We start from the raw sequence: 27,798 nt of genomic DNA on the forward strand, positions 1-27,798 counted from the left end.
ACACTGATTTTGAAGTTTTGAATAATAGTAAAGTTTGTGTCTATTTTAATAAAGGTTTTGTTTCAGTGTTATCAAATTTATGGATATGGGGCTCTGCAGTTACTTTTAAAAATATTTTATGGGCATTGTTTCCAATGGAAAGCCTCCCAGGTGGATCACAACTCTTTAGTGAGCACACACATGGTGAGTGTGGGTCCCCAAGCCTTCTTTTCCCTGTGCCACAATTATTCTATTTTCTGATCGTTTCTCAGTTTCTTTCTTTTTGACCTGACCTTAAGCAAATGCCTTATGTGACATTAATTCGACCATACCTTGCTCTCCATCTGTACTGCCCGTCCCCAGGGGGCTCAATACTCTCTTGTGAGTAAGTGCTTGGCTACCACGGGGCTCCAACCTTTTTGGCACTACTTCCCTTTCTGTGCTGCATGTCTATTATCGTGCTTTTCTTTTCCCCTCCCATGGGTAAAACTGTGTATGGAATCATGCTGCCTGCCTATCTTTATTTCCCTATCTTTCCTTTTCTTACCCTTCCTCTGCTTTGGCGTTTGAGATCTCTCCTTTTCCTTTTCTTCTCCTTCTTCTTCCACCCTGTGAATTCCTGAAGGCTGGCCCACACATTTCACATGTAAAAGTTGACAAGTAGGGCTTGTATGTACTCCAGGCCTCTCCCAACCTCCCTCTGAGCCCCCCCCCCCCCTTCCCCTCCCTTGCAGGTTGGAGTGCACCATCAGAGATGCTGGCCATCATGGAAGATTTATCTGCAATAAGTTTCTCATCTCAGAAACATAAATGGGTTGAGATGAAAGAATCAACACTTCTCCTGACTGCACCTCAACATCTCATGGTGTCGCACATGGGAGATGGTCACAATTTCACAACAGTTAATCCATTTGTTATTCAGAAGGGTGTAGATGTCATTGCCAGTCATGTGAAGTCCTGCTCTCGGTTGCATAATGGGAGCTTGCTTTTGGAGGCTGACAGTGCTTTTGAAGCACGGGAACTGCTTAATGCAACACTTCTCCACCGTTGTCCTGTTAAAGTAGAGGCCCACCGCACTCTGAATTCCTCCCATGGTGTTGTATGCACTCGGCTGCTTGATGGCCTGACCAAGGCTGAAATAAGTGTATCTCTCAGACCAGGGAGTGACTGCAGTTCACTGCATCATGAAAAGGGTTGATAAAGAATTAGTGCCAACCCGAACTCTGTTCCTCACATTTGACTGTGTGTACTCCCGTAAAAAATTAAGACTGCCTACGGAGCCATTACTGTTGGACCATATACTCCGAATCCCATGCATTGCTTTAAGTGTCAACGCTACAACCACACTTGTGAATTTTGTGAAAATGGAGCGAAATACATAACCGGCGGCAGGGACGCTCGTGAGAGTCTGTGTCCACCTCCTTCCCTTCACTGTATCAACTGCAAGGGTGATCGTGCTGCTTCCTCCTGTAACTGTTCAATCTACCTCAATGAGAGAGCCATTCAGGAGATACGAGGAAAATGTTTCTGCTCACATTGCTCAAAAAATGTTGGCTAGCTGCAAACCTTGTACACTACCCTCTGGCAATTATACTACAGTTCTCGCTACACCCCAACCTATGAGGGACATGGCTATGCAGATCTAAGACTTACAGTTTAGTGCATGGTTGTGAAAATGTCCATCTCCAGGGTCACAGCCTCATCTTTATCTGCCATGGGTGCACACCAACTAACCTTTGCCTGTGCCAGTGAAATCGCATGCCTCATAAACAGAAGCACGGAAATCCAAAAAGGAGTACTCCCATGATGACTTTCTCCTCACATCTAGTCAGCCAACATCTGGGTCTGCACCTTTCAAATGCCAAGGTTCTAGGCATTCAAACAAAGGCAAATGAACTTCCCCTTCTCCACCTCGGCATTCTTCTCAAATAGTGTCACCGCGCGATCCCCTCACCCAGCTGACCTCTGTTTCACCGGGACACACCTCCAATGACCAGTCCGCTGGCCAAACGAAGGCAAATACAAACACCTCTGTCAGACTAATGGACCAGCATCCTTCAGCCTCTGAATGTGGTCATGATGCACGTTCAAATTCTGGCACTTGGCAGCTATCGCATTGACTGCCCCCCTTATTTGACCCATCTCCTGTCTATCATCAGATATGGTTATTCTCCAACGGAACATTTGCGGCATCAGATCCAATAGGGTTGAATTACAGCTCCTCTTGAAATCATATTGTCAAGTTGTTTCCTGCCATCAGGAAAGAAAATTGCACCCTCACAGTCGCTCTCACCTCCCACACTTCACTTCAGTCAGTTTTGACCTTTACCCTGAGGCAGGGACTCTGGCTCATGGGGAAGTCATATTGCTCATTCGAGATGTTACAAATGCCTATTCCAACTGTGCGTCCAACCAACTGGCAACTTTCCAAAGTTGATAGGCAGCTCTACTCCTCACTGGCCACTTTTGACGAGTAGCATTTCCCCTTCATTGATGACTATGTAGGGTACCTCACAAATGCTATCCTTACTTCCACAGAATGTTTCATACCTCTTCCTCACTGAGACATGCCCCCATCCCCTAGTGGACTGAGGCCTGCCACGACGCAATCCACATGCGGAGATGAGCTCTCCGCATTTTTAAATGCCGTGTCACGATGACAGACTGTATCCATTATAAACAACTAAGGGCGCAAGGTCGCCACACTTTTAGGAATAGCAAAGAAGCTGGTTGACTTTTCTTTATTTATTTATTTTTCAAAGCTCTTTCAACAGTTTTCCTCCGTCTTCTGTTGTTTGAGGTAATCTCTGTCGGCTTTCAGGAACTGTTGTTCATTCCCCAGTTTCCAGTCTGACGCTAGTGAACAATGTCATTGTAGACCCTCTCGATATCTCCAACACCTTGGGCTGATATTTTGCAGACATTTCCCGTTCCACCTACTACCATCCTGCCTTCCTCCCTCTGAAATGGGTGGCAGAGGCAATGGCAATATCGTTCTCCTCCCAGAATCATGAATGTTACAATACTGCTTTTACTGTGAGGGAGCTTAAACATGCACTCCCTTTGTCCTGGTCATCTGCTCCAGGACTGGATGGCATTCACATTCTGATGTCGCAGCACCTATTTCCTGAGAGCCTATGCTTTCTCTTTCATACATACAACCACATTTGGACAGAGGGTACATTTACCAGTCGCTGGCCTGAAGCAGCTGGTAAGTACAAATATCTTCCTTCCAGCTATTGCCCAATTTCCCTCACCAGTAGTGTGTGCAAGGTGATGGAACATATGATTAATGGTTGGTTGGTGTGGTGGCTCAAGTCTCAGAATCTCTTCACTAATGCTCAATGTGAATTCCATAGGCACCCTCTGCAGCTGATCATCTCGTCACCTTGTCAACTCATATTATGAACAATTTTTTGTGCAAGCACCAAACTGTTGCTGTGCTTTTTGATTTGGAGAAGGCGTATGACACCTGCTGGTGGACAGGTATCCTCTGTATTATGTGCAAGTGGGGCTTCCAGGATCACCAGCTTTTTGTTATCCGGGAATTTTTAAGAATGTATTTTTAGGATACGTGTGGAGTTGGCTGTGTTGGGCACTTTTAAGAAAGAGAACGGTGTGCCTCAGGATTCTCTGAGCATCAGTGTCTTATTTGCCCTGGCCATTAACCCTGTTATGAATTCTCTCCTAGGTATCTCGAGCTCTCTCTTTGTTGATGTCTCTAATATCTATTGCAGCTCTCAGTTGAACCTGTCTACTTGAACGATGTCTTCAGTGAATCTTTACTTGTAGAGCATCAACAATGGCTTCCACTTTTCTGGTGACAAGACTGTCTGTGTGAACTTCTGGCTGCGCCAAGAGTTTCTTCCGCCCATCCCTACATCTCATCCCATTCCATTTTCCATTCGTTGACACAACAAAATTCTTGGGACTCATGTTTGATAGGAAATTCTGTTGTGTCTTACCTGGCAGCTCATTTTACTCACTCCCTCAGTGTTCTACATTTCTTATGTGGTATCTCATGGGGAGCGGATTGGACCAATCTCCTCCATTTATACCAGTCCCATGTCCATTCGAAAGTGGATTATGAGTGTATTGTATATTCATCACTACATCCATCTATCTTACATCATCCACCATTGCGGAATATGTTTAGCCACTGGTGCCTTTTATACTAGTCCCGTTGAGTGTTTATGCTGAAGCTGCTGACTTACTGTTGTTCTACTGGTGGGATGTTCTGCTCGGTCATTATGCAAGTTGTCTGTGTTCTATTCCCAGCCACCCATACTATGCTCCCATTTTTTATGATTCCCTTGACCACCAGTGTGGGTTGCGCCCATCTTCTCTGTTGCCCCCAGAGTTCGCTTTCATTTGCTCTTTGACAGCTTTGATTTACGTTCCCTGTCACATTCCCCATGGGTGTGAGCTCTTCACCACCCTGTCTTCGTGCCGAGATCCATGTTCATTTTGAACTCCTTTCACTTCCTAAGGACACTACTCCTTCCCTGGTGTATTGCAATGAGTTTCTCGGACTTCGCACACAGATAGGGGTCAGTTTCTTCATCCACACTGACAGTTCCAAGACTAACCATGGTGTTGGGTGTGCCTTTGTACTTGGTGATGATCCTTTCCAATATCGGCTTCTTGACCAGCACTTTTTTTTTTTTTACCACGGAGCTTGTACGCCTTTTATCAGGTCATCCAGTACATCTGGCCACGAGGGCTTCCAAATCGACATCTGTTCAGATTCTCTCTGTGCTCTTCAGCACCTTCTCACGGCTGTACTCAGTCCACCCTTTAGTACAATGGATGCAAGAATGCCCGCACTCGCTTACTGTGGGTTCCAGGGAATGAGGCTACTGATGCTGCAGCAAAACCTGCAGCTCTCCTCCATCTGCCTGCTTGTCATTCAGTTCCTTCAGATGATCTTCATATCTCTGTCATTTGGCATGTGCTAGCACTTTGGAGTGCGCAATGGTCTTCTCACCAGGGGAACAAAGTCTGGGTCATTAAACCTCTCCCAGTAGCATAATCAACTTCCTCTCGGCCCTCACAACATGAGGTGGTCATTTTAGCCCAGTTGCATGCAGGACATTTTCATTTTAGTCACAACCATTTATTAAGTGGCGACCCTGCTCCACTCTGTGCCTACTGCTCTCAACCCTTGACGTGCACCACTTTCCGATCCAGTGCCCATTTTTTAACTGTTTAAATTACGTCTATGTTTTCAGACTACTTTTTCAGATGTTTTAGCGGATTACACGCATTCTGTGAATCGTGTCCTGCTTTTTATTCACCACAGCGGCACGGTGAAGCTAATTTGATCTCCCCCCCCCCATGGGGACCTCCACCATCTCAATGATGTTTTGAGAAATTTTCCATAGGGACGTCCTTGTCCTCAGCTGCTCCTCTTTTAAAGTTGCCTGACTGTGTTTTTACCTTTTTTGCCTCATGTTTTTATTTAGTACCTGTTTTTTTTCTTGTTATATGATACAGGTGATTATGACCTTAGCAGTTTTGCACCCTATAGCACCTACCAACGAGATCTCCATCTGTACCAGCCTCATATCTGGTTACTCTTCATATCAAATCTAAATCCCATAAGGAGAAAAGAAGGAAGAAAAGAGGAAACCTATGGTGAAGGCAGACAGGGCAGATCTTACTGCCTTGGTTTCCCCTTTCACTGCTATCGAAATCGTGCAACAAGATGACAAGCAACAGGTGGTGCTAACACAAAATCAAATTGTTTTTAATGATTCTATCCTTTCCTCACTGCCATTGGACTCATGTGCAAGCATAATCCAATAGAATTTTAATGCCCATTGTCCTCACCTTGCTGAACTGAAATACTTGCTTTCACTGTACTCAGTGGTTCGCATAGCTCTTCAGGAAATCTAATTTCACCCAATGTATTCACCAGTTTTGTGTAGTTATTGAGTCTATTATTACAGTAGCACTTGTGATAACTTCTGTTGACTGAACACCACTAAGGAAACGGTGGGCATACACTTACGAACAAATACTGAATTTGCCATTTGCAACGTTTTCAATACCACAAAAATGTGATTATATTGTTATTGTCAGCCATCTGGTGATGCACTTTGCCTGAGCATTGCATCCACCATTTTCTCATCACCTTACATGTGTGGATTTTCTATGGCTCCCTCCCAGTCTTCACCCAGAATTTTCTATCTGGGCAATCTGTCAGAGTCTGTCTGTAATTCATACAGGGTAAAGGTATCCCAGAAGGCTGTCGTGAATGTGACCCTCTTATTAATAGCAAATTAACAGATTCGTGGAAGCAATGGGATCTAGTCTCACCACTCTTATATACTGATGACTTCTGCATCTGCTATAGTTCTTCTAACATGAGTCACCAAGTGATAGTGTTATGAGGAAACCAGAATGTTGGGCACATACACATGCTTCCAATTTACCACTACCAAAGCTTGTATTGTTAATTTTTGCTAACTTAAAACTGTTCGTCCACAGTTAACTTTACCTACATAATGATATGTTTAATGTGGTAGAAACATGTATCTTCTTAGAACTCGTATTTTATGACAGGTAAACATGGTTACAGTTTAAGCAGATGTGTCAGTTAAAACTAAATGTCTTCTGCTGCCTCAGTAATACCACCAGGGGTGTGAGTCATCCCACTATTTTCCTGCTTTACAAAGCTCTCGTTTTACCATATTTAGATCACAGATGCCTGCTTAATGGATCAACACTGCAGTCAGCACTGAGACTCCTAGATCTGATTCACCATTGTGGGATCAGACTTGCATTTGGTGCCTTCTGAATGAGCCTTGTGGGCAGCCTACTGGTAGACACATGGATTTCCTCTGCATGGGTCAGGTGCCACCAATTACTCCTCAGGTTGCTACACTCATCCATAACCAGCCAGAACATCTGCACTGACACCTTCTGATGCCTGACACAAAATAAGATGTTGAGAAAAGTGGCCTCAGTAGGGACTCTTGCTATTGAATTGGTTGCAGTCAATCAGTTCAGATTTTTGCTTACCCTTAGTCAATCCTCTCACTATTTCACATTCAGAAACACTCCCATGGTGCATGCCTTACCCACAAATTTGGGATCATTATATGGCCCAAATGACTTGATAGAATGCTTGGTTTTTCACCAGTTGCTGTTCATTGTACTTGCAGAGTATCCCTATTCAAATATAATATATATATATGGGTGACTCAAGAGTTTGAAGACTGGACAGGCTAGTCCTTCACATGCACCAGGACCAGTGAGCAACACTCCCTTCCTAGTGGATGCATTGCTTTTATGACAGTGTTCTTCACTAAGGCTGCACCCAATCAAATGACTCTTTCCTCATCTGCAGTGTGTCCATGAATAACCAACAATCTATAGCCCACTGTTATTCTCAGCATCTATTAGTAATGCAGATACAAAATCCCATCTTCTTCCTTTATGACAGTGGAATTTCTTTTGTCCCCCCGTCACATTAGGATACCAGGCAGTTGACCTGTGGATCAGCTCGCCTAGGATTCACTGGAAATAATGATATTGGGATTCAACATGTGTAAAAAATCACTTCAGACTCTTAGTGGCACGGAACAGTTAACAGACTGTCACGGCAACAATCAATATGTTACTGACTGTAAAGAGAGTATGTGATGGTCTTCTCTTTGGCCATCTCATCAGGAATCCACAGTTGTCTGCTGCCTTTGTATTGGTCACACCAGTCTGACCCATACAGTGTACAACAAACTGCCCCACTTTGTTGTAGCTGTGACGTTCTGTCCTTCACCCATATCCTTACCTTTGAGCAGACAGCATAGCTTTACCTGGAACTTTGTGATGTGGTCCTTCTGGTTGCCAGACAGGGGAAGAGGGTCACCTACCACTGATATTTTTGGCCCCGGATTTTCCAGCTGCCCTCACATAAAGGGCTGGTCCAACTCATGACATGACATCCCAACTCAGTTTTGATATTACTTTGAGTCTTAATGTCTTCTTTAAAAAGTTTTAGTACTCTTCATATTAGATAGCCTACCAGTTGACTCAGTAGACATTGTACAATTGGTGGGGCAAGCCTAGTTGGGTGGTGGTGCGCCGTCCTCTGCGTGTGACAAGCCACAGTGTTTGTTGGTTGTCTTTAACAACTTCCCCCCCACCCCCCCACCCCCTGTGACTCATAATTTATTGTTTTGCAAATTTTCTTCTATCTCCCTTTGATTGTGATTTAAAATTAAATGATTTTCTACTATGTTTCTGACATACCCAGCATAGGTTGAGCAGATTTCGATCTTTGAGCTTTTTTTCATTTTGGATGATATTTATAGAGATAGGCTGTTCTATGGGTCAACCAAGAAGTGTGCCAAGATAGGCTGCGCAGTTGTGATAAGCACTTTGTCCGGATGGCACAGTGGTTAATGTAACTCCCTAGTAAGCAGGAGATCACAGGTTTGAATCTCATTCCGGCATGCATTTTCACTAGTCGCTACTGATTCTGCACAAAGTCTCGGTGCAGCTGACTTCAGTAGTTCCTACCCTTGCCCCTTGCCCCTTCCCTTACTCTCCTCTCTACCTTCAATTTACATGACTTCCTACAACTACAATTGAACTGCTCTTCAGCGATAACAACACTAAGTGTGAAGCCTGATCACATCAAGAGCTGAAGAAGTTATCAGAATTCCACTTCTCGTGACATTAAAAATTGTGAATTTCTTTCTTTCATGTTAAAAACAAATCACAACATAAACTAAACCTTGTCTACTTTTTCTTGATCTGTATACTCTTAATAATAATGGAATAGCGATCTATGTTTAAATATATTGTATTCCATGCTTTCTGAACAAAAGTTGAAAATACAACAATCTTTTTTTAAAAAAGTAGTCAATGTTTTTAGAAATCATTTATTTAAAACTAAGAAATGTGCTTTTGAGTGGCTCGAAATCTGTGCAGCAAATGAGGTACCAATTGAGAATTTTAGAGAGTACTAGAGGTTATTTGTCTGATGGATTATGTAAACTGTACAGTCTGCTGTTGTGCGGCATGGAGGGACTGATGATCATTGCAGTTTGCTCCCTTAAAACCCCATAATTCATCCATCCATCCACTGGGAAACTAATTAAGCTGTCACACCAATAGGATATGCAGAGAAATGAACGTGTCACTTAGTGTAAAAGAGCTTGAGTGAACAAATGATGTCTCCTTGGGGTTCTTAAAGTCATCAGATACCATCTTTGTTACTGATGTGCTATGTATGGTTCAACAAAGCATTGACATTTGCAAATGTTGGAATTTTCACACAATGTGGTCGAAGTACAAGCCCCAGTCCCTACATCTTTGCAGAAGGTTGTGGGCTGGTACTTCAAGTGCATAAGCAGATCTTTCTGGATTATCATGTTTAATAATTTGTGTGTTCCTCAGTTATTACCATATTTCTTTGCTATTGGAATGACTTTCTGAACTGTATATCAAAAGACCATTAGGGATTTTGTCAGAGATTAACCTTGCTGAACTAAATGTGGTAAAATGTCTCATTTCTCTAAAGGACTGTTCTAGATGAAAATGACCGCTGAAGAGACCCATATAAGTTGTGGATGGAAATAGTACACCAGAATACATTTTTAAATGTAGACCATACTATATTTTATTGGAGCAAAGTTATTAAACACTGATCTCACTGGTGAGTTGAAACAAGGGGCCTGATCAGTTGCACATATGTTTCCCATGAAAGCATCTTCAGAAAATGACCTCCTAATGAAGTCTTATCTGTTTGCGAACCACATGCAGTCCTGTAAATATCTGAGCAAATGTCTTGACAGACATTATTTTACTGTCATCTTTTCTTACCTAAGTGTCCTTCAGGCTATTGGGCAGATGTATCCAACAGAGGATATGCTTTAGGATGTGAGATAAACTTGTTACGCAACAAAGACATGAAGAAATGGGTCTCCGTACCCTCTATGCCAGAGTCCATCATTTGGAAAAGAGCGCAAAAACATTAGCCCAATATGAAGGCCCCTTCCATTATATTTCAACACTGAATGTTGAAGTAGAGTATGAAGGAAAATATGAAGCTAAAAGTGGCAAGCAAATAGTTGCAATTTCGCAGTTCTGTGTGGTGAACTTCCATACAGCCACTGCAGTAGGAAGAAGTATCCTGTGTGCAGTTGGAAGGCACTACTAGTTTTCACTGCTTGTGACACTGCATTTAAATATCACACACTGAGACCTTGTCTACTTTTGACATTAACAAGACAGAATGTTATATTTTTCAAGGCTGTGCTCACTGCTTTACATAATGACCAGATGTGTTGATACAAATTTAGAAATATGACTTGTTGTCCATACTTCTCTCTGGATTGGTGGGAGAGGGCAGGGGGTGATTTTAATGTGTTTTTAAGAATGGGTAGTTCTTCCAATTTTTCTCTGTAATCTGCTTCAGTTTAGATATTTTAAAAACACTTTTTTGGCCGAAAATGTTTAAGTGTAACAAGAACGTGACATCCCTATAAATTAGACAATGGGTTTTTCATAGTCAAACGAAGAGTGAGATATGGACAAATAGGGTATAAAATTGAACCGCATGATGTCTAGTTTTACAAAAAAAGAGTTTGTTGCCTTTAAGGTAATCAGGGCAATTAAAAAACACATAGTGATTTGAGGGAAAATTGAAATATTCTAAGAACAGCCTCTGCTACCTGTGTGTATGAAGTGTCAAAAACTTCATCTCTTCAAGGCCTAGCCATTTCACGTGCAGAAAGTTGTATTGGTGTGATATTTAACTGTCAAAATGGCTTCCTTCAATCCAAGTACTAACTTCAGGACATTTCGAAGGGAGATGATGGTAGGAAAGTGGTTTTGTAAATGTGTCTATGATAAAACCTCAGTATTGTTCCAGTATTGGAAGGTTGTCCAGCATTGTTGAAGGCAGAGGACCAACAATAGGAGAGGTCACCCAGAGTGCTGAATGACCTGAAAAAGTAGTTTGAAAATTATTGGCAGACATTGACCTTCCCCTGACTCAGTCTCGCTGTGTTTGCAACCGCCAAATGTTTTCAAATCTTTTGGTATGGTGTGCAGATAACAGCAGGATTTGTGAGCTGCTGGCAGATAACAATATGTCTGTCGATGACTGTGGAAAACTGTGTGTAAGATGCTATCAATCAGTGATTGGTCATCGTGTTCCTACTCAAGCGAAGTGCAACAGAATGGAATTGGAACAAATTCTGTCTGCCTTTACTGACTTGTAATGTGTAGAAAAGCATCTTCTTATGTTATTCCATGAGTTTACCAAGCTCATGAAGTAATCCAAACAAAGCAATAAGAGATAATTTGTGACTTCCGACAAATTTTTGAAGTATTCAAGCAGCTGCCAAGCAATCTTATGGATGCTGTCGTCATCATCATGGTCGCAAAAAAGTTGCTGTTGATTAATGTCAAACTTCTGCTTGATATTTGAACACAAATCCTGGAAGTTGCTTCTAATTTTCTCAAGAAGAACACCTATCCAACAAGTACACAATGTGTTGTGTGAAACTAGCAGAGGCTTGCAGAAGTGGCTGCAAAAGTTTCTAAAGTTTGCACCAGTACAGACAATATTATGCAAAGGGTAGGTTGCTACTCACTATATTGTGGAAATGTTGAGTTGCAGACAGGAACAACAAAAAGACTGCTAAACAATTAAGCTTTCAGCCAAAATGTCTTCTTCTGAATGAGACTCTATCGATACGTACTCTGAAATGTCAGGATGCATGAAAAAGCATCATAAACAAAGCACCAATAACTATGGTGGACTTCCTGTTGCGATCAGTAGTGCATTCGCCACTTAAGTTATGTTGTGAACAAAACTTGAAAATAAAAAGTAAAAAAATCGAAAAATGGTCAAATGTATCATGAAAGTAACAAATAAAATAGAAAACATTTGAAGCACCTTTGACAGATGCTTGAAGTAATGTATAGAAGATGAGATGCCGATTGAGAATTTTAAGTTAGTGTTTAACCTATAATCTTAGCAGTTTAAAGAGTAGTAGAGGATGTTTGTCTGATGGATTATGTAGTCCATGCAGTCTGCTGTTGTGTGGCCTTGACATATTTCTGTCATCTGTGTCCAAAGATGTAAAAAAGTTCCAACAAGTTTTCAGTCTAGAAAATGTGTAGATAGTGAATCCTTCAAATATCGGGAAAGAGGGGGCACAAGAAATAATGTTTACTTTACAAGTGCTGTAGTTGTCACTGTGCTTGCTCCACTCACTTTTCCTGATAGAAAGAAATGTGATTTTGAGCATAATTCAAAGGCACATCAAATGTTTCTCTAATCTGTTTTATTTCGTAGTTTTAGACAAATGAGTTCACAAAAAGTTTGACTACTTTGTTTCCAAAAAAAATAAATTTAATAATCCTGATATCCACATAGTTAGGAACTCTAATATAGAGATATTTAGAAGACTGTGGATAACAGCTGTCAGACTGATGAAGTGGTCCTGGACTTCAGGAACACAGTTTTACTCTACTGTTTCATATGGTACACAATTACAGAATCTCTGATTGTGTATGTGGCAGTACCAAGAATTTCTTGTAAAGTAGAACCCAGTATTTCTTTATTGACAGAAAAGCCATTATCAAAAAAGACAATGAGATGGATTGTACTTTGTATGAAGTGTAAAACCATTTACACACTTAACAGTGTGTGTAAATTACTGAATGGACAGTATTAGCAGTTTTAAGATCTTACACACACACACACACACACACACACACACACACACACACACACAGTGAGAGTGAGTTTTGAAACCTATAGTATTAAGATTTAAGATGTGAATTTAGTAGCAGTTATTTTTTAAAGAATGTTTGTCTTCTTTAACAGGAAGCTCTCTCACACCATGATTTCACTAAATTTCATCCATTAAAACCACGTCTCTTAGAAGTGGTCGACAAAATGTTGGCTGAAGACATTGCTAATTTGATGGCAATGATTCCTCATGAAGAAGTTACGCATCCAATTGAGCCACATGTGAAAGGTATTATTTGTCAAACATTATTTTACCTTTTAAAAACTTTTGATTGCTGAAGTGAAATGGGGGGAAAGAAGATTGTGCAAAGCTGAGAATTTTTTGATAAAATTGTACAAACTTTAGCATATTTCCTTCAGAAGCCTTAAAACTATTAATGGTATGGAGATTAATATTATTTTCTCATTTAGACTGACTCGGATTGGATTTGAGAGGAAAGAGAGAAGAGTATGTAGGACCTGCCATGGTAATAAAAGCAAAACTGGACTCTTGTTGGAGCCATTGTACAATAAAGGCGTTATGGAATATGTAAAGTTTCATTAGATTAACAGAAGTCTGCCTGGATGCCAAAATTGATTGTTCATTCGTCAATAAATCTCTATTTGCAGGAGTGCAAAGTACTGGTATAATGTCAAAGGTGTTGGTTGAGAGAAGCTGTGTACCATCCAGATTTGCTATTATAATTTTTTCTTAAGTAGGTCATCTACAGTTGCAAGCATAAAAGTGAATCTCTAAACTACAAGTCTCAAATATTTATAGAAACATCAAAGATTTCAGCTGTGTCGCCACAAGATAGTAGACAAGCGATGGCATGCAGTGGGGCAAGTGTTTATTTGTGTGAACAGTGTTAGGAAAAGGATAGATTGCTATTTGCCATAAAGATGACGTGTTTGGTTCATGATAGTGAAACAATTACTGTTATCAAAAATGGAAGTATGAATCTGTTTTTAAGCATTCAGAAGCCCTTGAAAAGTGGAAGGTATCACTTTTAAGTGGTCTGCAGTGAAATTTTTTGTAAAAATTGGCAGTGAATATGCTAAATATGAATTCAGACACATGAATCACATAGCAGGTTTTGCCACTTTATCCAATGATTCAACCAGAATGATAGTGGAAAATGCACCATGCTGACAATATATATTGAAAATTCCCCAACCACATTCATATTTATAATCTTTCACACCGCTCTTCACAGAAAGTGTCCCTGTAAACCACAACAGACATTGCGTCACTATATTCCTTGTTTCCAGGTATCTCAAATGCTGTTTAAAATTATGGTTTCATTTCTTTAAAAACTGTGGTAGCTTCAATATATTAGACAACAAAAAGTATCAGCATAGACCACATAACAATACCTGTGAGTTGAAATTTCACAGTATGACCTCTGTTTCTTAGACAGATGATTCTAACTCAATCAAATTGTGATACTGTATTGTACTCTTTAATACTGGCAAGGCCTACTGAAACTTACTTTCGTGTTTCTACATCATTCGTGGTAGCGTTTCAGTGAGGCATGTGAAGCAATAGTGAAGTCTCTTTTTCCCTCAAATCTTAATTTAGCAAATGTCCTGAAGTGGTACCTAATGGAGAAGGAGGGGTGCAGTGATCTTCTGCACACTGAGATCAGGGGTGACCTCTGTTCCAGTAAATATATTGAAATAGGCAGCACTTCTTCATTAGCAAAGGTAATGATCACTGTCTAGAAGTATTATTTACTGTTAAGAGTACTAATCATAATGCTCTGCAGAAATTACATTATTTTGATCTATTACAGTGCTCATCCAGATATGGATCTTGGTGATCGACAGGTCCCACTGGGGGGTAGCTCAGTATACTCTTTACAGTCCAGACCTCACAGTCTGATTTTTATTTTCCATGAAGGCAAAAGAACAGCATGTGCTTTGCAAGTCATAACTTGCAGGACACAGACAGACTAGTAGAATGATCAGTAATCATGTGATGTGCTCCAGTGTTTAAGATACTTACAGCACAAAGCTATGTATTGTCATGGTGATAGTGTTAATAATGGTGCGTGTAGGATGAAATACTCTTTGTATTCCAGTAACTATTATATTTAACTGTTCTCTCAATAGTAATAATCACAATCAAGAACAATGCTAGCAAATATGTACAAAAAATAATCACACGAATGAAGATTAACAAAAAAAAAAAAAAAAAAAAAGGATTTTGAATTGGTCTGCAACAGCAGGACCATACGGTGCCTAATAACTGTACTTATTAAAATGTTAACATGCAATTAAAAAATAAAATGCAGAACAGTATCTTCATTGTTAAATTTTGTTGTGTGGTGGTGCACTAGTCAACATCTGTTGGTAGCTACCCGCTTCTGTAACTTTCATTATATCAGTATGATTACGTATGCATTCAGTGGGTACTTACTTGTCCTGAAAATTTGTAAGATTCCTGTCATTTGTCCATGTTCTTGTTGACATGCATTTTCACCACCATTGTCATGAACAATACCTCATTTATTACTTACAGTGCGCAGTTTTGCCCTAGCTAAATTTCTTTTTTTTTATTTTTTTTCCCAGTTCAGTTCAGTGCCTCATCATTATAGTTTATACTTACTGTAATAATTATTGGTATTTTAGCATCTTTGAATCAGATGATTTTTATATATGCAATTAAAACACTAGAATACCTATTTAGAAAAAATTGTGTACAAAGAGTGGATTGCTTGATATTCAAATGAAATCATTAAATATCACTTGTTACACAGGTGGAATATTTGAAGGTGTTGAGGATAAAGTTAGTCCATTTGGATACAAGAAAGGAGAAGGAGTAGATGCAGGCTCAGGAGAACCAGAGTGGATTGTGAATAAGGAGAGAAGCAAGTATGATGAATTGTTCCGAAGTCTGGGACCAGTTGATGGAAAGCTTTCAGGTTCAGGTAAGTGAGAAATTTAAAATATTTCAATTGTCAATTCATTAGATTTTTCATCGGATGCTAAGAGATTTCATTGCTGAATTTATTCTTTACGCACTGTATGTGTTAGTGCGCAGATGATGATTAGTGATAGATGACAGGTGAGAGAAAAGTAAGGACAGACTGGGAGGTATGACATCAGGTAGACTTTTCCAATTATTACAATTTTGTATCTTAAGTAAAGATGAATAAATTAATTTGGCAAACCAGCCTTGTATATGCTGAGACAGAATAGCAACTGTGACCTCAATTTACAGAATTTATGTGGTGTGCTCTTCTCCTTAGGTGGACTTGTTTGTTACAGCTCTTACACTAGAACGTACCTCAACTTAATTTTAAAAAAATGTTCCATCACTAGAATAAGAATATTTCTTAGAATGTATCATAAGTTTGTTTGTTAACATTCCATTACTTATGGAGTGTTCCAGCAGTTTTTGCCCCATTTAGTAATTTAACTTATTAATTCAAATTCTCCAGCAGAATCTGTTCTAAGCTTTCATTTCTTTCAACAAAAAGGCTTTTTGCTTACTTTTGTTTCCTTCCAATTTAAAGTCTATGCAAAGTGTGCTTTTTCAAGGAATTTCAGGTAGCCTTCACAGTAAGTGCTTCATCCAGCAGTAATGCAATATGGGACACCCTCTCCGAGGAAATTAATATGCACTAGAAAAGATTCATCCATAGAACTTATAAAGCTTCACTTCAAAGTTTATTCTGAAAACATTGTACTCCCTTAGGCACATATTACATCAGCATTTAAACTTTACTTTTGCAAATACAGATGTGATCTGTTTGTTTGCTACATAGGAGCAATGGTTACTGAAATGTTCAGCAAACTCCACAGGGGGATACTTAAACCAATGTGTCATACAGCTCAAAAAGAGTAATATTAAAATTTTGAAAACGCAGTGTAGGATATGCTGTATGAAACCCCTAATCATTTCTATATAGTGTTGCATCGGAATTGTGATGCTAAAATTGCAGAAATGTTGGTGACGGAGGCAAATGAGCACCATTTGCAAGTGAAATGGTTCTGACAATTTAGTCACCATACTCATTACCACATACTTTATTTTAGAAGCAAGCATACATGAAGTACTCCATACCAAATAACAAATGTGAAATCTGTGCTTCAGACTCTTTGCTGTACCAAACAGCATATCCCACTCAGGGATGTATGAAGAGTCCAACACAGGTAATTCATGCCAGCAAACTACTGAATGGGACATGGTAGTCTTGCCAGTATTATGTGCTTGGCTATATTAAGTGTCCAGTATAAGACATGGATTCATTTGTGTGCCCCACATAGTAATTTATGCCTTGCAAGTGACTGAATCAAAATAGTTGACAGTGACCAGTCTTTGCCAGTGAAAGAATGCCATTGTTAAACAGTCACACACTCCTGTATGGAGAGCATAGAAATAGGCATCCCTGGCATTGAGAAGAAACTGAAAGAATTGAAAGCAGATAAGACACCAGGTCAAGACAGAATCCCAGTTACGTTTTACAGAGCATACTCTTTAGCACAGGCTGCTTACTTACCTCGCATTTATCGCAGATTGCTCGCCCAGTGCAAAGTCCCAAGCAACTGGAAAAAGCTTAGGCTGTTTCTAAGAAGGGTAAAAGAATAGACTCACAAAGTTACAGACCTGTGTCCTTAATATTGGTATGCTGCAGAATTGTTGAACATATTCTAAATTTGAAGATAATAAATTTCTTTGAGATAGAAAAGCTTCTGTCCACAGATTAGCATGGATTTAGAAAGTGTTACTCATGCAAGACTTTGCCTTGTTGTTGCATATCATCATGTGAACTATAGATGAATGGCAACAGGCAGATTCCATATTCCTACAGTTCTGGAAAGCATTTGACTGGAGCCTGTTAATGAAGGTCTGAGCATATGGAATAACTTCCCAGATATCTCAAAGCCTTCTTAAGTAATAGAACACACATGACCAGTTATGAGAACACTAGAAGACTGTTTTTGTCAGAGCAGTCCTATTCTTAATGAGTGTGTGCCTCTGACTATAGAGAGAGATTGTAGGTCTTTTGAAAGTGTCCTTATTTCACATCCAGGAAGAACAAGGGCATGCGTAGAGTCTGAAAACTGGTAAGACACTGCAAAATATAATCTTTTTTGTTGTTTCAACTAAGTCTTGGCAGACTACAGGTCTCCTGGAAAAGAGTACTGTAAACCACTACTAATTTAACAAGGGTTTGGTAATGAGCAAAAATTGAGTTCACATCCCAGTATAACTCCAGGAAATTCAGGGGCAAGAAGAATCGCACACTCATGGAACATCATACAAAGAGTAATTGGGGACTTTGCGAAAACAGTGGCTTTCATTCAGTCATTTAGCACTCCAGCAGTGAATGAAAACATTAGGGTGTTACCTATTGTGAATACCATGTATTACTATAATTGTCAAAACACTAAAACTGCATGAAAGCCAAAGAAAGATGCAGTAAATGGGTATTAGCTACTTAAGAGGTGAGACACAATGTACCTCCCCACATGCAGTTTGCCTAAATTGTGTTGGTGACCACTTGGTGTAGTGTTAGGAGTGTCTTGTGTTCACCAGTGAAAAAAAAAAAATTAAGGATTGAGAAACAGAAGCTCAGAAAATATCTTACTCAGAATCAAGGAAAGTAGCAACCTCCTCCCACTCCCCCCTTCCGCCTTCCACTGCAGCTCCATCCCTCATCTTGTGTGTGCTAAGTTATTTACTTCAATCATGAAGAAAACTGTCATTAAGGTGTGTAGTGTTGTACAAACGTAAGGTGATACTATCCCCAATATTATTTTTGTGAATGATTTAAACAATAAGAGAGTTAAGACATATGAGCAGTAAATAGTAATGGCAATTGAATGTCGAATAATTTCTCACTCAGGCAAGCTAGACAACCATTGCTGAAGAGAAAAGTAAGGAAACAGCAAAATGATTCATCAAAAAGAGACTAGGTACCAAGTAAAATTGGAAGTTGAGATGAGGAATAAGAAAGACAAAGAAAAAATTGAATTATTGTGGGTTCTGATCGTGTCACTTCCCCTAAGCACTGTGTAACCAATAGTTAATAATTAACCCACTTGTTGTTCTACATCTACATGATTACTCTGCAATTCACATTTAAGTGCTTGGCAGAGGGTTCATCGAACCACAATCATACTATCTCTACCATTCCACTCCCAAACAGCGCGCGGGAAAAACGAACACCTAAACCTTTCTGTTCGAGCTCTGATTTCTCTTATTTTATTTTGATGATCATTCCTACCTATGTAGGTTGGGCTCAACAAAATATTTTTGCATTCAGAAAAGAAAGTTGGTGACTGAAATTTCGTAAATAGATCTTGCCGTGACGAAAAACGTCTTCGCTTTAATGACTTCCATCCCAACTCGCGTATCATATCTGCCACTCTCTCTCCCCTATTACGTGATAATACAAAACGAGCTGCCCTTTTTTGCACCCTTTCGATGTCCTCTGTCAATCCCACCTGTTAAGGATCCCACACCGCGCAACAATATTCTAACAGAGGACGAATGAGTGTAGTGTAAGCGTCTATTTAGTGGACTTGTTGCATCTTCTAAGTGTCCTGCCAATGGAACGCAACCTTTGGCTCGCCTTCCCCACAATATTATCTATGTGGTCTTTCCAACTGAAGTTGTTTGTAATTTTAACACCCAGGTACTTAGTTGAATTGACAGCCTTGAGAATTGTACTATTTATCGAGTAATCGAATTCCAACGGATTTCTTTTGGAACTCATGTGGATCACCTCACACTTTTCGTTATTTAGGGTCAACTGCCACCTGCCACACCATACAGCAATCTTTTCTAAATCGCTTTGCAACTGATACTGGTCTTCGGATGACCTTACTAGACGGTAAATCACAGCATCATCTGTGAACAATCTAAGAGAACTGCTCAGATTGTCACCCAGGTCATTTATATAGATCAGGAACAGCAGAGGTCCCAGGATGCTTCCCTGGGGAGCACCTGATACCACTTCAATTTTACTCGATGACTTACAGTCTATTACTATGAGCTGCGACCTTCCTGACAGGAAATCACGAATCCAGTCGCACAACTGAGACGATACCCCATAGGCCCGCAGCTTGATTAGAAGTCGCTTGTAAGGAACAGTGTCAAAAGCTTTCCAGAAATCTAGAAATACGGAATCAACTTGAGATCCCCTGTCGATAGCGGCCATTACTTCGTGCGAATAAAGAGCTAGCTGCGTTGCACAAGAACGATGTTTTCTGAAACCATGCTGATTACATATCAATAGATCGTTCCCTTTGAGGTGATTCATAATGTTTGAATACAATATATGCTCCAAAACCCTACTGCAAACCGACGTCAATGATGTAGGTCTGTAGTTCGATGGATTACTCCTACTGCCCTTCTTAAACACTGGTGCGACCTGCGCAATTTTCCAATCTGTGGGTGCAGATCTATCGGTGAGCGAGCGGTTGTATATGATTGCTAAGTAGGGAGCTATTGTATAAGCGTAATCTGAAACGAACCTAATTGGTATACAATCTGGACCTGAAGACTTGCCCGTATCAAGCGATTTGAGTTGCTTTGCAACCCCTAAGGTATCTACTTCTAAGAAACGCATGCTAGCAGCTGTTCGTGTTTCAAATTCTGGAATATTCCATTCGTCTTCCCTGGTGAAGGAATTTCGGAAAACTGCGTTCAATAACTCCGCTTTAGCGGCACAGTCGTCGGTAACAGTACCATCGGCACTGTGCAGCGAAGGTATTGACTGCGTCTTGCCGCTTGTGAACTTACATATGACCAGAATTTCTTCGGATTTTCTACCAAATTTTGAGACAATGTTTCGTTGGGGAACCTATTAAAGGCATCTCGCACTGTAGTCCGTGCCAAATTTCACGTGTCTGTAAATTTTAGCCAATCTTCAGGATTTGACATTCTTCTGAACTTCGCATGCTTTTTCTGTTGCCTCTGCAACAGCGTTTGGACCTGTTTTGTGTACCATGGGGGATCCGTTCCATCTCTTACCAATTTATGAGGTATGAATCTCTCAATTGATGTTGCTACTATATCTTTGAATTTGAGCCACATCTCGTCTACAGTTGCATAGTCAGTTCGAAAGGAATGGAGATTGTTTCTTAGGAAGGCTTCTAGTGACACTTTATCTGCTTTTTTAAATAAAATTATTTTGCATTTGTTTCTGGTGGATTTGGAAGAAACGGTATTGAGCCTAACTACAGCGACCTTGTTATCACTAATCCCTGTATCAGTCATGATGCTCTCTATTAGCTCTGGATTGTTTGTGGCTAAGAGGTCAAGTGTGTTTTCGCAACCGTTTACAATTCACGTGGATTTGTGGACTAACTGCTCGAAATAATTTTCGGAGGAAGCATTTAGGACAATCTCGGAAGATGTTTTCTGCCTACCACCAGTTTTGAACAAGTATTTTTGCCAACATATCGAGGGAAGGTTGAAGTCCCCTCCAACTATAAGCGTATGAGTGGGGTATTTATATGTTACGAGACTCAAATTTTCTCTGAACTGTTCAGCAACTATATCATTGGAGTCTGGGGGTCAGTAGAAGGAGCCAATTATTGACTTAGTTCAGCTGTTAAGTATAACCTCCACCCATACCAATTCGCACGGAGTATCTACTTCAGCTTCACTACAAGATAAACCACTACTGACAGACACAAACACTCCACCACCAATTCTGCCTAATCTATCTTTCCTGAACACCGTCTGAGACTTCGTAAAAATTTCTGCAGAACTTATTTCAGACTTTAGCCAGCTTTCTGTACCTTGTTATAAAATTGTTGGAGGTTTCCCATAACAGTTTCGTGATGTATTGCCTGTTGGTGTGCGTTTGGGGATCTTAGACGAAAGGTTGTGTAGTTACACCGAAATGAGTGCCAACAGGCAACACATCACCTGTTATTGCTATAGGTCTACATTTGCACATATTTGTTGTATCTCTCGACTTTATGTTCTTAAATGATTTACCTTTTTTTTGCCCCAACTTTGTTCTGTTTCTATTTGTCTCCAGAGGAAAGAACTTAATAAATTCCAAAATTGTAATTTCCTATTTTTTTTTATATTACTGTCAGCTGTACCTCCACTTCTTCCCACTAGCCTAAGTGTAATTTGGCCTTTCATCCACAGTTTAAACTAATTCAAATCTATTTCTAATTCTGTTAATTTTTTTCACAGTGGCAAAGAAAGCTATGGTTGCATCCAAATTGCCAAATCAGGTATTGGGCAAGATCTGGAAGTTATCAGATATAGACAAGGATGGTTTCCTGGATGCAGATGAATTTGCATTGGCTATGCATCTGATTGATATCAAAGTTGACGGTCATAGTCTACCAACTGAACTTCCTGACCACTTGGTGCCTCCGTCAAAACGCAGCTCTTAGCATTATGGACAGAATCAAATTGAAGAAAGATAGTTACTGATTTTAAAGTACTGGTTAAAAGCTGGACAATATATTTATATACAAATCAGATGTTATTATTTTGCGTGTATACTTCGTGTATCATGAAACATATGCAAACCTATAATGCACAAAATTTGTATACTCTTTCGTAAAGAGTTTTGATGTGGATATTTCTGTCAAAAATACACACTGATTCAAAAACTAAAATTTTATAGACAGACAGAAATCAGAATGTGTGTTTATGATGTTTGTATGTATCATTCCATTCCATTCTGTTCCATTCCATTCCACCCAACACCACCACCAAAATAATGTGTGTGTGTGTGTGTGTGTGTGTGTGTGTGTGTGTGTGTGTGTGTGTGTTGATGATGATGGGTGGGTCAAGTTTAAATTATGTGCTCATTGTTGTAGTTACCTGTATGCTATAGACATTCAAGCCAAATGCCATGCCACTCAGACCAGATGCTACTGCCTGCATGCAGTTTTAAACAAAATTTCTGAAACAATACAAATTCAGAATAATTTGTTGTAAATACATGGATGCATTCAACATTATGCTCTGTTTGTTAGCTATTAAATCTTTAATGAGTGTAGAATATGATGTATATTTGTTTCATTGAAGCTTTTACTGATGTATTTCAGTAATAAGATTTTGTGATTCCTTTGTTTGTGAGTAAATTCATTGTTATTCCTAGTCAGTTGAATGAAAAACTATATTCCTATCAGTCCTGTGTATTTTAATCTTAAATGGCAGCTGTTTGTGTCAACTCATATTTTTCATAGTCAATATTTCTAAGAAATAGGTTTTTAAATATGAACCAAAAGTGTCAAATTATATGAAATTTCAAAAACGAATGTGATTACCTCTTCCTTTAATACATGAGCTTGAAGAGATATCTTAACCCATTTATGCCAGCAAAACTTTTTTTTCTTTTTTTTCCAAAAAATATTAAATATTTTGCACAAAATGGATGCAAATTAAGTTGTTGTAGATGGGAATTTAATAGAATATTGTATTTATTTTTTACTTCTTTTTAAAAGCAGATGAACAGAGTGCTTGTTCACAACTGATTATTTGATATTAACGCTCTATCCACCCTGCATACTTATGGCTAATGTGGGAAAGTTCCTCAACGTGGGAAACTGTATGGTAATGGATTGTTTTAGTAGGTTTCTGGTGAACCACCTTTACAAACAGATGCAGAGTGGGTAAGAAATAAAAGTAAATTAAGAAACAGACAGAAGTTCGGATATTCACCCTTAATATTTTTGTGGCTTTTGTGTGGGTACTGGATTAACAACAGGCATGAGTGTGTGAAAGTAATTGATGAGATAAACAGTTTAGTGTGAACGTTACTGTGATAGAAGAAAAACCAAAAGTTAGAAATAAAATAACTTGGGAGGGGAGTGGAGCTGGCTGTTGTTAACCTACCTTTGTGTGTTGTTTACTTGCCTATGAGATGAGGGTTTTTCCCCGAAGTTGTCACTCAAAAAAAAAATACAGGGTCAAAGCTTTGGGTGCTGAGGTCACACTTAGATTTAGTTTCATGATTCCGGAAAGTTGGAATGGGGTGCAGTGAAGACAGCATGGCCGAATGTGGGGAGGGTAGTGGCAAATGGGCAGCAAATTTCATTGTGCTACTGACTATGAGAACTCGTCTTGCTTTTTATGAACATCTACTGTGTTTAAACTGCAGTTTGTCTAAATCAAAAAGTATTTGGACCTGAACTGACTTTGCAAAAGGATAAATACTCACCAATAGTATACATTTGTGTAGGAGACAAATTAATTCCAACATAAATGTGTTCACACAGATCACCTAAAATGTGGCGTAATAAGTGAAATGAGGTTCAACAACTACTTGACAGTTTTTTTGATTTTCAATGTTGGCAACAAATGATGAAGTGCACTTTTAGCCCAAATTGGTCAGATTTTTGCCAATTTATCACTGAGGAACTGAAAGGATAACATTATTGTTGTTCAGTTTGCTTAATGCTTTAAGAACAGTAAATTGTAGTGGTTTATAGTGGATGTAAATCACATCTGTGACTCCATTGAAAAGCTATAGAACTAAAAGTATGCAGTTCACAGTTGGTTCACATAGGTAATACGAAACTAACTTTAACTTAAATGTTACTAGGATGCAAAGGCCACATACAACTGCCATGCAGGCAGAAAATTTGATGTCACAGAAGCGAGTGTTCGTAGGTAGGTAAAGTGAAGTATAAATTATAGATCACAATTTCTACACACCAAACTTTTACAGGACCAAGTTGGGAAAGGTTTCACGAATTGAAATAGTAGGTTGTTCAGTATGTGTGAAAGAAACTCAATTAAGGCTTCCCAGTTACTCAAGAAATTATCCGAATGAATCCACTGGAGATAAGGAGTTTTCCAACTACGTGTCATGGAATTCAAAGCAAGTAAGAGCTGGTGCAGGACAACAAAGAGTATGTGGCTTACATTACAACACAGCTATTAGCTTAGCAACTTTCCATAGTTTTTGACAAAAAACTGCTTGCATCTCTGCATCATATGATCTAAGAAAACACCATAGGTGTCTATAATAGGTAGTGTTCACTCTTTTAGGTATATTGTAAGATAATTTCTATCAATAAAACAGGTTGTTGCACGCGCGCGCGCGTGCGTGCCCCCACACACACACACACACACACACACACACACACACACACACACACACACACACACACCTTTTCCCCTGTAATATGCACTTGTATTTTAATTCTATTTGGTCATCAGTTTTTCATTGCACTTCAGATAACCTGTCCAGAAAATTCTGAGACTAATTTTATTCTGGGCATATGAATGATGTCACTGGAGTAACTACAGTGGCAGCTTGAACTAACAGCTGTAAACAACAGGCATGCATTCAGCCAGGCAAGTGTAAGCAGGCAGTGTCAAGTAGTGGACATTCAGCTTTGTTGGGTATCAACATTCTCATAAATTACAATGTAGCAATGTCTGTAAATCAAATTTCCAAGACATTCTTCAGAATCTTTCGACAAAGAGAAAAGTGTGTACAAAGTTTGTCCCCCACACCCCAGTTCCCAAACAAAAACAATGATTTGTAGACACCTGCCATGACCTGATTGAAATGAAAATGCAGACAATTCTTTGCTGGAAAAAATAATCACAGGAATTTAGACTTGTCGGCCCTTCACACACACGAAACAACCGATCAATTTTGTCTGCAGCCTCCACATGTCCTCACCGACTTAGTCAGCAGTTACTGTGCCCTTCTGTTCCTATTTCTGGTTGTGAACTGTTTACAGTAACTTCATTGAGGCTACATTTGATGAGACGATGTTTGATTTGACACAGAAATAAAAAATGGAATTTTAATGTACTGTTTGTTTAGAAGATCTCTGGTTTAAGTGTAAGAAACCATTTCAGCACTAAACCCTTAACAACGTAATCTAACAAACTAAATTTATTGAAAGCTTCTCAATTTCCAGCAAATATTCCCTCCACCCACCGGCGATATTAGAGGACTGTAAAGATGAGATGTGCCAAAGCATACTGAAAGTAAATATCGTAAAAACTTCTTGTGTCTACATTCGAGGGTAATATGGGCCATAATAATGGAATGATTTCAACAATTTCCCTTCTATTTTGATGTGGCTCTCGGAAGTCACAGTAGAGCCTCACACAGGACACTGTGTGGGTGTGCCTGCAGCCATATGATCCACTCTGTTTAGGACATTTCTGTGTCATGATTTTAATAAAATCAACCAAATTTAATGAGCATGTAGGTGCAATGTTGTGTTGATGAGATGATATCAGTTGAGCCTCGGCCACATTTGTGGCTTCTTACAGTTCTCCTTGTTGGAGACTTCTTGCTGCTCTGTGCATTGCTTTATAATGTTTTTAGTTGATTTGATGTTGGTGAAGAGAAAATCAGGTGCAGGATCTGGTTTAACAGTTTTAATTTCAATATTTTATTCTGTTGGATAATATAAATGATTTTAGCTCAAATGGATCCTGTACCCTCTACCAGTGAGACATAATGAAATTGTAAATGTCGAAAAACAGCTGGTTCCAATGATGAAGACGTACTGAGACGTTGGAATTTGGTTTGGCTGATCCAGAGTTGTTAGTTTTGTTCTCCAGAAGATGCATTTGTGGACACATCTGATGGGGACAGCAGTGGCATGGCAATGGTGATGGTAAGAAATTCAGTGATCCTGGTGAAGACATTAGTCAGTCTGCAGTTGCTGCAGAATGTCATGTCAGTGGTATTCATTTGAAAATTATTTACTTATGGACCAAGAAAAATAAAATTATAATTCCTAATATTTTATAATATGCTCTGAAACCACACAAAGTTTTCGGCATCTTTTTGATGAGGATGTATTTAATTTGACTGTGGATGAGACAGTGACTAGTGGCAAGAAACTGAATATCTCTAGATACTCAGAAGAGAAGTAAAAGAAACTTCACTGGTCACTTCTATAATTTATTAAAATGTATGGACTTCAAAACATGTCTAAAAATATATTATTAGTAACTTGTATCAATTGATGTGTCACAAAACTGAGGTACTTGCCTTCATGAATTCATCCTTATGGTCAGTGTGTATAGCTTGGTATGTGTCAAATATTATTTTGCTCAATGCTTGTTTGGACACCAGTGTCAAAAATTCTAAATCGTTTAAAGTCTTACATGTTGCGAGGAACTGTAATATCACTTGGGGTGAAATTATTCTCCTTCATGCAAATATTTTGCTATGTTATATGAAGAGTTACAAGTGTCAACAGATATTTGTTTCTACCCATGTCCATTTGCAAACAGTTCTGCCATTCATTGGGTTTGAGGTGTATCACATGAAGTAAATCAGTATATGAAAACCACAATTGTTTATCATGTATACTGTTGTGTGGCTGCTGGCAGATACAGCAGAACCACATACCTGAAACCATGTGGCCACCGCTGGCCACAGCATAGTCTCATGCCCTGAGCCTGGCCTGATGGTGAAACAGCCATCACTATAAACACATAGCAGTCAGCATGTCAGTGAACCATTGTCTCTAGCATTTAGATCATTCTTCCCACTTACAGCACTTTTTTAACATTTTAAAGGCTAGTTGCATACACAGACCACAGTATAACTTCCTGCATTATGAGCTAATGTTCTGAACTGTAATCCTTTGTGAAATGGAAGCCATTTGCCACTGACAGATGGTAGGACAGCAATAGATTTAAACTGTGTTGTGTGGACTGACAAGATTTGTGGCAGTTTATTGTAAGCACAGACAACTGCATAGACAGACTGTTGCATGGACCAACCTTTTGCTGATCGGCTGTACTTAGTGTGTCATAAATCAGAATGACAAATATCAGTAATTCTATGCTTTTGTGATGTCTGCCAAAGATTGTACAGTACAAACTTAACTCTAGGTTCTCCTATAGAAGTATAACACACAACAGGAGGGAATGTAATGAACTTACGTGCACAAAAAAGATTGTTGTTGTTGGTGGTGGTGGTGGTGGTGGTGGTGGTGGTGGTGCTGCTGCTGCTGATGATGATGATGATGATGGTGATGCCTAGATTGGGCAAATGTAACTTCAGCTCTGATCTTAAAAAAGTGCTAAATATTTTTCCTCTAGAAACTTCAGTGGCTGTATCCAACAATATAAAAAA

At 39.4% G+C, this 27,798-nt stretch overlaps 1 protein-coding gene across 1 annotated transcript in view; it reads left to right on the forward strand.

Moving 5' to 3' along the window:
• The window catches only part of LOC126470555 (EH domain-containing protein 3-like), a 35,520-nt gene extending 12,691 nt beyond the window's left edge, over positions 1-22,829 (forward strand). The window contains exons 4-6 of the mRNA XM_050098493.1: positions 12,833-12,986; positions 15,499-15,669; positions 21,909-22,829. Coding sequence (XP_049954450.1) covers positions 12,833-12,986; positions 15,499-15,669; positions 21,909-22,114 — 531 coding nt within the window. The 3' untranslated portion in view covers positions 22,115-22,829. The remainder of the gene's footprint in view (positions 1-12,832; positions 12,987-15,498; positions 15,670-21,908) is intronic.
• Positions 22,830-27,798: the final 4,969 nt, after the last annotated feature.

The sequence above is a fragment of the Schistocerca serialis genome, chromosome 3 (assembly GCF_023864345.2).
Source record: "Schistocerca serialis cubense isolate TAMUIC-IGC-003099 chromosome 3, iqSchSeri2.2, whole genome shotgun sequence".
Taxonomy (NCBI): domain Eukaryota; kingdom Metazoa; phylum Arthropoda; class Insecta; order Orthoptera; family Acrididae; genus Schistocerca; species Schistocerca serialis.